The sequence below is a fragment of the Budorcas taxicolor genome, chromosome 5 (genome assembly GCF_023091745.1).
Source record: "Budorcas taxicolor isolate Tak-1 chromosome 5, Takin1.1, whole genome shotgun sequence".
Taxonomy (NCBI): domain Eukaryota; kingdom Metazoa; phylum Chordata; class Mammalia; order Artiodactyla; family Bovidae; genus Budorcas; species Budorcas taxicolor.
In genome coordinates this window covers 142,252,927-142,265,593 of record NC_068914.1, presented here as the reverse complement: position 1 = coordinate 142,265,593, position 12,667 = coordinate 142,252,927, and the positions used below count along the sequence as shown (strand labels likewise).

Below are 12,667 nucleotides of genomic sequence, written 5' to 3'. Positions count from 1 at the left end.
AGTTCAGAAGCATCAATTCTTCAGTGCTCAGCTTACTTTATAGTCCAAATCTGACATCCATACCCCGTCAGTGTGTAATTTAAAATTCAGAGTCGTTACCATCCAAACAATGGATGTATGTGAAAAACACAATGCTTCATCATCCTGATCAACTGCACAATATTTTGTAAAATTATATTGCTTACCTGAAAAATCTTAGTTAATGGTAAAGTAAACACCATTTTTCTTAAACACACACCCAAATACACTCTTTGTGATAAGCTTTGGTGAAAAACTTTTCTAGGTAAACCTGTGGGTATTACTCAATGACATACAGAATTAAGAAAGGAGTGGAAAGTATAAAAGGTGACAGACTCCATCCATTCATTTTTTGATAGAAGACACAGGATGCCCACCTATTTCCTGTCTTTCAGCCAGCACCCCAGCTGCCTCAGAAACAATAGAAAGGCCTGTGTTAACTATCTGTTTCCCCAAATCAGGATAAATGAGTGGACTGAAGGATAGATGACTTCAACTGTTGGGAAAAGCAAGAGAAACGGTTCCTCATGCAACTTTTTAGGACTCCAGATTGATATGATTAGAACCAGAAAGTAAAAGGCAAATAGCAAGAGAAAGGAGATGACAGTTTGCATGGCTTTTATATGGATCTTGGTCCTGGGATCTTGGAATCCTTTGCCGTTGAGCTGCATCTTCCTGAGATGTTTCCACAGGGAACAGATTGGTAGCAGAAAAGATATTAAGGACATAGTAAAGGGTGTGAGGTTTCCTAGAATGAGCAGGGTCACATGTGAAAGCCATAAAATATCCCTCAGTTTGGTCTTCTGTGTGAAGTTTCTTTCAAATTCACTTCTCTGCATAGTCCCACTTACACTTATAACTACAACTTGTAAAACCAAAATGAATGAAGTTCCCAGAAGCATCATGAGGACTACACTTTTAACTCTCAACTTAAGGTGAAGAAAAGTTAGGCTGGAGAAATTGGCTATCTTCAACAAATAAAATATACTGAGGCTAGTAGCAAGCCAGGTGCTATAATGATTGCTTATTGTCCAGGCAACATGAACAATAGTTCTTATTTTAAAACCATATAAAGCTGGATGAAGCAAAATATAATACCAATGTATTAACATTACACAGAGCAAAACAATTCTGGAGACTGCCATAGCAGTGACAATCACATCAGTTGAGGAGATCTTTTGTCTCTTAACCCAGTCAACGCAGCTCACCAGGGCTAAAAAGCCATTGGCAAAATTTCCCAGAACAAATTGTATTATTACTAGGATGGGAAAAATGGTTGATAGTAGAGTTATCATGTCTAGAAAAAGAAAAAAAAAGCCAAGTCTAATATCACTGTAATGAGTCCTTCAATATTCTGACCTTAAATTCTTTGTGCAGCTGATTTGGAGATGTGCAGTGAAGTTCTTGCTTCTTTTAACTTCTGTGACCAATGTCAAGCAGGAAAGTATCAGCATATGTAAATGAAAGAGCTCAGTATTGTCTTGATGTAATAATTGCTATTACCTAACACCTCATAGGGCTTCCCTGGTGGCTCAGAGGTTAAAGCATCTGCCTTCAATGCGGGAGACCTGGGTTCGATCCCTGGGTCGGAAAGATCCTCTGGAGAAGGAAATGGCAACCCATTCCAGTATTCTTGCCTGGAGAATCCCATGGACTGAGGAACCTGGTGGGCTGCAGTCCACGGGGTCACAAAGAGTCGGACACGACTGAGTGACTTTACTTACTTACTTACTTACTTAACAGCTCATATTGACTTCTCTTCATGCACTCTGTGTCCTTGCACTCACATTTGTGGGATGGGTTATCTCTCACCTGATGTTGAAACAAAATAATAATTCTCATTTGCCAGCATGCAAATAAAAACATATTGTGTTGCAACTTTCCCCTATTTAACCTCCCCATAATTTGTGTTCAACAAATTTAGTTGTTGGTGAGTAAAATTTTAAAACCCAATACACATGCCAGATTTACAAAGAAAGAATTCATGAGTTTCTTATCAAAAACATCTAAGATTTTCTTGGGGACCCCAGGAAAACCAACACACAATAAAAATTGGTTGTTGATAACCAATACAAAAACAAGACCGGGGGCTGACTGTGAGTCAGATAATGAATTTTTTTATTGCCGAATTCAGACTTAACTTGAAGAAAGTAGGGAAAACCACTAGACCATTCAGGTATGACCTAAATCAAATCCCTTACAATTATACAGTGGAAGTGAGAATAGATTCAAGGAATTAGATCAGGTAGACAGAGTGCCTGAAGAACTATGGACGGAGGTTCATGCCATTGTACAGGAGGTAGTGATCAAGAAAAGAAATGCAAAAGAAAAGAAACGAAAAAGAAATGCAAAAAGGCAAACTGGCTGTCTAAAGGGGCCTTACAAATAATGGAGAAAAGAAAGGATGCAAAAGGCAAAAGAGAAAAGGAAAAATATATCCATTTGAATGCAGAGTTCCAGAGAATAGCAGGAGAGATAAGAAAGCCTTCCTCAGTGATCAACGCAAAGAAATAGAGGAAGACAATAGAATGGGAAAGACTAAAGATATCTTCAAGAAAATTAGACATATCAAGAGAACATTTCATGCAAAGATGGGCACAATAAAGGATAGAAATGGTATGGACGTAACAGAAGCAGAAAATATTAAAAAGAGGTGGCAACAATACAGAGAAGAACTATACAAAAAAGATCTTCATGACCCAGATAACCACGATGGTGTGACCTGGAGCCAGACATCCTGGAATTCGAAGTCAAGTGGGCCTTAGGAAACATCACTATGAACAAAACTAGTGGAGATGATGGAATTCCAGTGTAGCTATTTAAAATTCTAAAAGATGATGCTGTGAAAGTGCTGCATTCAATATGCCAGCAAATTTGGAAAACTCAGCAGTGGACACAGGACTGGTAAAGGTCGGTTTTCATTTTGTTCCCAAAGAAAGGCAATGCCAAAGAATGCTCAAATTACTAAAACTGCACTCATCTCCCACACTAGCAAAGTAATGCTCAAGATTCCCCAAGCCAGGCTTCAACAATACATGAACCATGAACTTCCAGATGTTCAAGCTGGATTTAGAAGAGGCAGAGGAACCAGAGATCAAATTGTCAACATCCTCTGGATCATCAATAAAGCAGGAGAGTTCCAGAAAAACATCTACTTCTGCTTTATTGACTATTCCAAAGCCTTTGACTGTGTGGATCACAATAAACTGTGGAAAATTCTTCAAGAGATTGGAATACCAGACTACCTGACCTGCTTTCTGAGAAATTTGTATGCAGGTCAAGAAGCAACAGTTAGAACTGGACATTGAACAACAGACTGGTTCCAAATAGGTAAAGGAGTATGTCAAGTCTGTATATGGTCACCCTGTTTATTGAATTTATATGCAGACTACATCATGAGATATGCTGGGCTGGATGAAGCACAAGCTGGAATCAAGATTGCCAGGAGAAATATCAATAACCTCAGATATGCAGATGACACCACCCTTATGGCAGAAAGCAAAGAAGAACTAAAGAGCTTCTTGATGAAAGTGAAAGAGGAGAGTGAAAAAGTTGGCTTAAAGCTCAACATTCAGAAAACGAAGATCATGGCATCTGGTCCCATCACTTCATGGCAAATAGTTGGGTAAACAGTGGAAACAGTATCAGACTTTGCTTTTTGGGGCTTCAAAATCACTGTAGATGGTGACTGCAGCCATGAAGTTAACAGACACTTGCTCCTTGGAAGAAAAGTTATGACCAACCTAGACAGCATATTAAAAAACAGAGACATTACTTTGCTGACAAAGGTCCATCTAGTTAAAGCTGTGGTTTTTCCAGTAGTCATATATGGATGTGAGAGTTGGACTACAAAGAATGCTTTGAGCAAGCTCTGGAATTTGGTGATGGACAGGGAAGCCTGGCATGCTGCAGTCCGTGGGGTTGCAAAGAGTCAGACTTGACTGAGCGACTGAACGAACTAAGCTGAACTCCTGAACAATGTTACAAACTTCTGTCCATAGTTCTTCAGGCACTCTATCAGATCTAATCCCTTGAATCTATTTGTCACTTCACCTTTATAATCATAAGGGATTTGATTTAGGTCATACTTGAATGGCCTAGTGGTTTTCTCTACTTTCTTCAATTTAAGTCTGAATTTGGCAATAAGAAGTTCATGGTCTGAGCCACAGTCAGCTCCTGGTCTTGTGTTTGCTGACCATATAGAGCTTCTCCATCTTTGGCTGCAAAGAATATAATCAATATGATTTTGGTATTGATCATCTGGTGATGTCCATGTGTAAAGTCATCTCTTGTGTTGTTGGAAGAGGGTGTTTGCTATGACCAATGGGGTCTCTTTGTAAAACTCTGTTGGCCTTTGCCTTGCCTCATTTTGTACGCCAAGTCCAAACTTGCCCGTTACTCCAGGTATCTTTTGACTTCCTACTTTTACATTCAGTCCCCAATGATGAAAACAATATCTTTTGAGGGGTTTAGTTCTAGAAGGTCTTGTAGGTCTTCATAGAACCGTTCAACTTCAGCTTCTTCAGCATTAATGGTTGGGTCATAGATTTGGATTGCTCTGCTATTGAATGGTTTGCCTTGGAAACAGATCATTTTGGTTTTTTTGAGGTTGCACCCAAGTACTGCATTTCAGACTCTTCTGTTGACTATGAAGGCTACTTCATTTTTCCCAAGGAATTCTTACCCACATTAATAGATATAATGGTCATCTGAATTAAATTTGCCCATTCTGGTCCATTTTCGTTCACTGATTTCTAAAGTGTCGATGGTCACTCTTGCCATCTCCTGTTTGACCACTTGCAATTTACCTTGATTCATGGGCCTAACATTTCAGGTTCCTATATAATCTTGTTCTTTACAGCACTGGACTTTAGTTTCATCACCAGACACATCCACAACTGGGCATTGTTTTCACTTTGGCTCATCCTCTTCTTTCTGGAGCTATTTCTCCACTCTGGTAGGATACACATGTGGAAAAAGCCCCACTGTAAATTACCCACAGTTGGATGAATCTGGCCACAGCCAAGCAGAAAAGGATGAAATCCGCTGATGAGACGTTCTCATTCTTGATCCACTTGCAGTTTACAGTTTATCCATCCAGTGAGCCCATTTCTCAGCAATCCTAAGACGAGTTGCCACTGCCAGAAATAGACCTTAATTCCAGTTCACATTTTGATGAAACTGTGATATTGTGCTTCACTGAAAACTTTATGATCAAACAGCTGCAGACTGAAATCCATTTGTGACGCCTCTTTAAAGTGTTCATCATAATTCCAGAAAGTACAGCCAAAATTCTGCTTTGATATAGTTTCAGATCTTCACTAAAGAGTAGCTTATTTTACTTATACTGAAATTTCAGTGTTAAACCAAATAATTCTGTAACAGATTCAAAGCTTCATGAATATCTTTCTTATGATTTACACTGTTACAATATAATTTCTATAGTAAACATTAATGATGTCCGCTTATCCTTGACACCAGTGCAGTTTCCCATTTCTGAAAATGACTAAAACGATGAAGTCAGCATGTAAACATGCAAAAATAAGACAAACTGGTTTCCACTAATTTGCACTTTCGTCTCCTCTGAGCCACATGTGCTGAGTGTGTGCTAAGTCGCTTCAGTCATGTCCAACTCTTTGCAAACTAATGGACTGTAGCCCACCAAGTTCCTCTGTTAATGGGATTCTCCAGGCAAGAATACTGGAGTGGGATGCCGTGCCCTCCTCCAGGGGATCTTCCTGACCCAGAGACTGAACCCATGTCTTTTATGTCTCCTCCATTGGCAGACAGGTTCTTTACCACTAGCACTACCTGGGAAGCCCTGTGAGCTGCATATTTGAATGCAAATATTTTAGATTTTGAACAGTAATTGCTAGAAAATATTATATAACTCAGCCTTTATTTGTCACTCATCAATTGGCTGGTGCACGGGGATGACCCAGAGAGATGTTATGGGGAGGGAGGTGGGAGGGGGGTTCATGTTTGGGAACGCATGTACACCCGTGGTGGATTCATGTCAATGTATGGCAAAACAAATACAGTATTGTAAAGTAAAATAAAGGAAAAATAAAATTTTAATAAAAGAAAAAAAAAGATCCTTCTACCTATAAAGTATTTTGTTGATTTAATTTCATTTATAGAAATAATGTGGTGGTGCAAACAGTAAAGAATCCACCTGCAATGCGGGAGACCTGGATTCAGTTCCTGGGTTGAGAAGATCCCCTGGAGAAGGAAATGGCAACCCACTCCAATATTCTTGCCTGGGAAGTCCCACTGACAGAGGAGGCTGGCGGGCTACAGTCCATGGGGTCACAAAGAGTCGTACACAACTGAGTGACTAACACACACACACAGAAATAATGTAAGGAAGTTATTTATAGTTCAAATTGCACACCCAAGTGCCAGGAAATATAGCTAGAAATATTAGTACAGAATTATCATAGTAGTTAAGTCAAAAACTGTAAGCAAGTTAGGCTGGAAATATACATTAGGAGGCTACAAGTACTATAGTACAGAGTCAGTTATGACTTTATGAAGATATAAATATGAAGTGTGAACTTGAATCCTTTGGAATTTATGAAGAAATAGAAAAAAAACTCAAGACTGATGTAAGCGTGTGTGCATATTATCAAAATGACATGAAGAAGATACACTATGCTTCTAAAGGGAGGAATTTCTTTCCTTTTACAGTAATGTGTTGCTATTTCAAGTGAAATGTGACTAAAGGCTCTCCCACATCCATGTCCTCAATTGCATGTCCTTCTCTTATTTCTGGGCTAGAGAGTGAGCACATTTCCCAGCCTCCCTTACCTTTGGTTGTGGCAAGGTGATCAAAACCTGAACAATGTTATTTAAGTGAAAAAATTGTGCAATATTTTAGCCCCATCCCCAATACTCTCCTCAGGGACTGTCCTCCCTATGTTTTTTTCTCCCAGCTTTCTTGAATGGAGAAAACTCCATGCAATCGTCCAAATCCACATGTTAAATATGACCAACTTCTGATCAGCCTAATTCCTTGGATAACTACCTAGAGAAGTGTGCTCAGACATATCAATACCCTTAAAGAACAATATTAAATGTACACTGAATTTGAGTCACTTAATGCTTTGGAACCTATTTGTCTACTCTGTCTAATGCAGAAACTGGAATTGAGATTGTGTAGATTTGTGTAGAAGCAATTAAATGTTGAGGAAACAGAACCAGGAAATCCATGTGACCTGCAGATTTTGTGAAGAGTTTCATTTTCACTTGTTTCCAGCTTTCATGTACTTTTTTTAATCGAATTAATCATTAGAATATCTTTCATATAAACTCTCCTGTAGACTGATTTTTATGTACTGGAAAGTTAGCATAAAACACGATAAGCATGATCCTCACATGATAAGGCTTATGTTCCGCTAAGCAGACAGGTGATTAAAAATAGTGAGTAATTCAGATGTGGAAATGATTTATCTTAACATTTAGATAATGTTGTTATAATATCTTAATACCAAGAATTAATAGAGTCATAGAAATTCAGTTGTTGAACAAGGTTATAAATTTCCTATAGTGAAACTTGCTAGCAATCCTATATACGTCAACACATTTTCTATGTCATCATTTTCCACAAGATTGTAATAAAATAGATCTTCAAGACATATCCTATAATTATGACATAGACATCATAGACACCATTCTAATACATGTAGAAATATCATTGAATTAAGCATCATAATTTTTTTTACTGTTCTTACACTGAATGTATTTTTAAGATTGGGAAGACCTAAATCTTTTGTCTGAAATTTAAAATGAATTTTTAGGTAGCAAAATGGAGGAGAAGATTGACAATTGAGAGGCCCAATTTTGGTTTAGGGGAAAACTGAGAAAATTTTTAAAAATATTTATTTGTCTGCACTGGGTGTTAGTTGCAGCATGCAGAATCTTCAGATCTTCCTTGTGCCATGTGAAATCTTTAGTTGTCGCTTGAGTGCTCTTAGTTGTGGCAGGCTAAATGTAGTTCACTGACCAGGGATGGAACCCAGGCCCTCTGCTTTGGGATCACAGAGTCCTAGCCACTGGACCACTAGGGAAGTCCCGAAAACTGAGCAATTTGACACCAGATTGCAAGTTGAAAAGGGGTCTTCTTAATTTGACACCTCTAAAAAGTAATTTTCCTAACTGCATGTGAAATATAGCAGCTATGAAGACATCGTAATTATTTTTTTCTTCTTCATCCTCACTGTAGTATTTGATTTTTTCTGTTTTTTTGACTACTAGTAAAAATCATATATTCTTAAGTACAGTTAATTATACACACATATAAACTTTAATCTAAAAATATTTGTTACATTCGAATTTTATTGCGGGCATCTTTGCTAAGCACATTGTGATACTAATTTCAACGGAAAATAGCAATAATGTCCTGAGATAAGCTCAATTCTTAAAAAGATGTAAATACAGATTATAAATACTTCATTTGAAGACAACAGCATAGAATATACATGTGAAATACACATTGCTTCATAGCCCTGAAATTATACATTTTATAAAATTAGACTGTTTATCTGAAAAATATTGGTTAGTGGTAGCATAATCTTATCATCAGTTTTGTAGCATTCATAAACACTCACATATATACTTTTCATCATAAGCTTGAGTAAAAGACTTTGCATGTTAACCTTTAGAAATTACTCAGTTACAGTCACATTAGAAAAAGCAGAAGAAAGTATAAAATTTTACAAACACCATCAACTTATTTTTTTGCTGGAAGACACATGATGTCCACCTATTTCTTTTCTCTCAGTCAGCACCTTAGCTGCCAAAGAAATGACAGAAATGCTTTTGTTAACTTCCTGTTTCCCCAGAACAGGGTACATGAGTGATTTGAGGGACAGAGGAATCCAAGAGCCTCAAAGAACAAAAAGACAGGTTCCTTCTGCTGCCTTTTAAAACTCCAAATGGATCCCATTAGAGCCAGGAAATGAATGGCAAACAGCAAGAGAGAGGATATCACAGTTTGCATGGCTTTTATATGGACTTTGGTGCTAGGATCAGGAGATCCTTTACCACTGAGCTGCATCTTCTTGAGATGTTTCCACAGGGAAACAATTAATAGCAGAAAACATATCAGGGACATAGTATGAGATTTCCTAGCATAAGCAGCAGAGAAGGCAATGGCAGCCCACTCCAGTACTCTTGCCTGGAAAATCCCATGGACGGAGGAGCCTAGTAGGCTGCAGTTCATGGAGTTGTGAAGAGTCAGATACGACTGAGAGACTTCACTTTCACTTTTCACTTTCATGCATTGGAGAAGGAAATGGCAACCCACTCCAGTGTTCTTGCCTGGAGAATCCCAGGGATGGGGGAGCCTGGTGGGCTGCTGTCTATGGGGTCACGCAGAGTCAGACACTGAAGCGACTTAGCAGCAGCAGCAGCAGCATAAGCAGAGTCACACGTGGAAGCCATAAACTACCCCTCAATGTGGTCTTCTGAGGAATGTTTCCTTCATATTCATTTGTCTGGATAGCCTCATTGTCTATATCACTGCAACATGAAAAACCAAGAAGAATGAAGTTCCCAGAAGTATTATGTGCATGACACTTTTAACTCTCCACTTCAGGTGAAGAAAATTAAGCTGGAGAAATGGCTATCTTCAACAAATAAAATATACTGAGACTAGCAGCAAGCCAGGTGCTATAATGGTTGCTTACTATCCAGGCAATATGAACTATAATTCTTGCTTTTAAACTATATAAAACTGGATTCAACACAACTAAGTACCAAACATTACCCAGAGCAAAACAATTCTGCAGACTGCCAGAGCAGTGAGAATCCCATCAGCTGAGGAGATCTTTTGTCTCTTGACCCAATCAATGCCATTCACCCGTGCTACGAGGCCACCAGCAAAATTTCCTAGAACAAACTCTGTTAATACTAGGGTGGAAAAAATGGTCAATAGTAAAGTTATCATGTCTAGAAAAAAGGCCTATTCTAATGTCATGGTTGTGATTCCTTCAATAGTCTGACCTTAAATTCTTTGTGCAGCTGATTTCTGGATGGGCACTGAAGTTCTCCTTTCTTTTAACTTCTGTGACCAATGTCAAGCAGGAAATTACTAGCATATGCTAATAGACGAGCTCACTGTTATCTTGATGAAATAATTGCTATTCCCTAACAGGTCAAATTGACTCCTCTTTATGCATTCTGTGTCCTTGCCATGGAATGAATTACTTCATAATTTTAATGAAGAGATGAAATCTCATTTGCCAGCATGCAAATAAGGACATATTGTGTTGCAACTTTTCCCTGTTTAACCTCTCCATAATTTGTACTTAACAAATTTAGTTGTTAGTGAGTAAAATTTTAAAAACCAATACATAGAATGTACAGAGAAAGCCTAAACTATTAGATGGAGCTTGATCATAACCAGGATCATCATTCCAATGGATTTTTTCTAATACTGGATTTATGTAGAAATAGTTCAAGCTTTTCTTATCAAAACTATCCAAGATTTTCTTGGGGACCCCAAGAAGACAAAAACACCCTATAAGCTGGTTATATATAACTTTATTGCTTATAAGCCAATGAACACATCAACTCAACCAAATGCACATTCATCTCACTGATGAAATTATTTTCCTATAATTTCCAAAACTGAAGTGAGTCTTGGGGAGGTGCCGGGGTCCAGCACTGGTGGATCCAGGGAATTCGAAGGGTGGATGGATTTGGCAAGGAGAGATTTGTTTAATTAGAAATATAAGATTAGATTAGGAAAGAATAGTGTAGTAGGAAAATTAATGGAGAAAAGATGTTAAATAGCTTGGTTTACGTGGAGAACTAATAAAACCTCGAGACAAGAGGTTTGCACCATCTACGTTAGGCCGCCGTCACCCATTTGAATAGTGGAGGGTGTTCCCCCTTGGGCTACCTCTCATGTGGGTCTTAGAAGCCAGGGCAAGTAAGTAGATATGGCGAGCCTCCATTCCCCAGATGGGAATTCAGCCAGAAAATAGAGTAAAGAAGACACGGGGAGACCAAGCTGCTTTGGTGAGAGAGGCCCCAATAACTTTATTTTCAAAAGGACTTTTATATCTTTCCCACAAATGATGTTGTGTACATTATCTTCTGGCCTTGGAGGCCTGTGAACATTTTAAGACCCTCTTTTGATAAAGGCTGCTCAACCAGAAAACTTATTTTCCCTTGAAGTGTTTTTTTCTTTATATTTCTAATCTTTGTCAGCCTCAGAAAGTATCAAACAGTTACATTTTCAGGAAGCAAAGGTGCAGCCAGTTACAACGAAGAAAGAACCAATTAGCTCAAAAGTCTGATGTGGTTAGTTTCAAGGCTACATTTGTTTTTTCTTACATTCTAACTATGTTAATAAATGTGCTCCCAGGTGTACAGTGGATAAGAGATATGGGAACTTAGCAACAAGCATTGGCCCAATAATGAAATCCTACACCAGCACTACTCTAATAACTTTTAACTCTGAGAGGCTTAATGTTTTAGGCTTCCCGTGCCTCTCACAGTTGGGGGCCTGTAAACAACCATATACGTAGTTGTAAAAGTCCGGGTAAGGCAAGTTAGAGAGCCATCAGAGGGGTTTTTGGATTGAAACACTTTTATTATGCCCAGGAGACTTATTATCTAAAAGCTCTAAATTAACTTTTTCTTAAAAAAATGTGGTGGGGGGACAGCCCCCTGTTAATGTCAGAAGAGTAGGTGAAAAGCATAATATAGTAAAGCAGGCAGACTCTGATTTTGGGGTTAGATGCTCAGGAAATTCTAGGGGGAACCCCTGAAGCCTGATCCCCGCCTTTGCATTTTGTCAGGCTTCCTTCCTCATGACCTTTGCCATGGGCGGGATTCCTCACGCTGGCTCCTGGCAGGAAGGTCACCTAGTTGTAATCCCTTTTCCCAGTAGGCTTTTCCTTCCACCATTTAAAGCTGTCAAAAATAACTCTCATGCTTAGGTCTTTAATAAAGTTAATTAACTATCTAATTTAGTTAATATTTAAATATTAATTTTTAAATATATTAATTTTGTCAATATTTCTTGGGCACTTCATCCATTGCACATTCAAAACTTTTCCATATATGAATATTCAGTCTTATTTTTCTCATTTAATTCATTTTTGACTGCTGAAATTTTTTTAAGAACAGATGTTGAAATCAGGTGTACTTTTGGATTCTCTTGTTTCATTTTTTATAGTAGAAGTTTTTAAGGAGAGGATCTTGGAGCCGGACTGACAGAATGGAAAATCCAGATTTCCTGCTACCAATCTCTGATCTTTTACTCTATTTTAAAACTACTGTCAAAATGCAGATAATAATGATATCCTCTTCCAGAGACTGTTGCTTATTCATTTGATCCTGTGTCATTTGATACTTCACAGTTAACCTGTTAGAACTTCCGCTTATGAGTTAAAGAGAGCAAGTGCAAAAAGGCAAGATTTTCTCCTACAATGACCAGGATAACGGGAAGAAATTGCCAAATTACATATTAAATTGATAAGAGAGCTGTGCAAGGAAAGAGAACAACTGAACTAAAATCTGGAATGAGCAGACTCTTTCCAAGTCAAGAGATTATCTATATATTCACGACAATCTCTATCAAATCCCACAAATCCTTGCAGAAAACTGAAAAACTATTCTTAAAATGTATATGGAA

General features: G+C 38.2%; 1 protein-coding gene and 1 pseudogene across 1 annotated transcript; both read right to left on the bottom strand.

Annotated features, from left to right (window-relative positions):
* Nucleotides 1-458: 458 nt before the first annotated feature.
* Nucleotides 459-1,313, bottom strand: LOC128048777 (taste receptor type 2 member 31-like). Its single transcript, XM_052641203.1, has one exon. It carries the CDS (start codon nucleotides 1,311-1,313, stop codon nucleotides 459-461), a length of 855 nt encoding a protein of 284 aa, XP_052497163.1.
* A 7,469-nt stretch (nucleotides 1,314-8,782) lies between these two features.
* On the bottom strand, nucleotides 8,783-9,967 carry LOC128048595 (taste receptor type 2 member 66-like; annotated as a pseudogene).
* Between the last annotated feature and the right edge of the window lie 2,700 nt (nucleotides 9,968-12,667).

Coding starts and splice junctions, on each gene's coding strand:
- LOC128048777 (XM_052641203.1), bottom strand. CDS start 1,313: ATGATAACTCTACTATCAACCATTTTTCCCATCCTAGTAATAATACAA.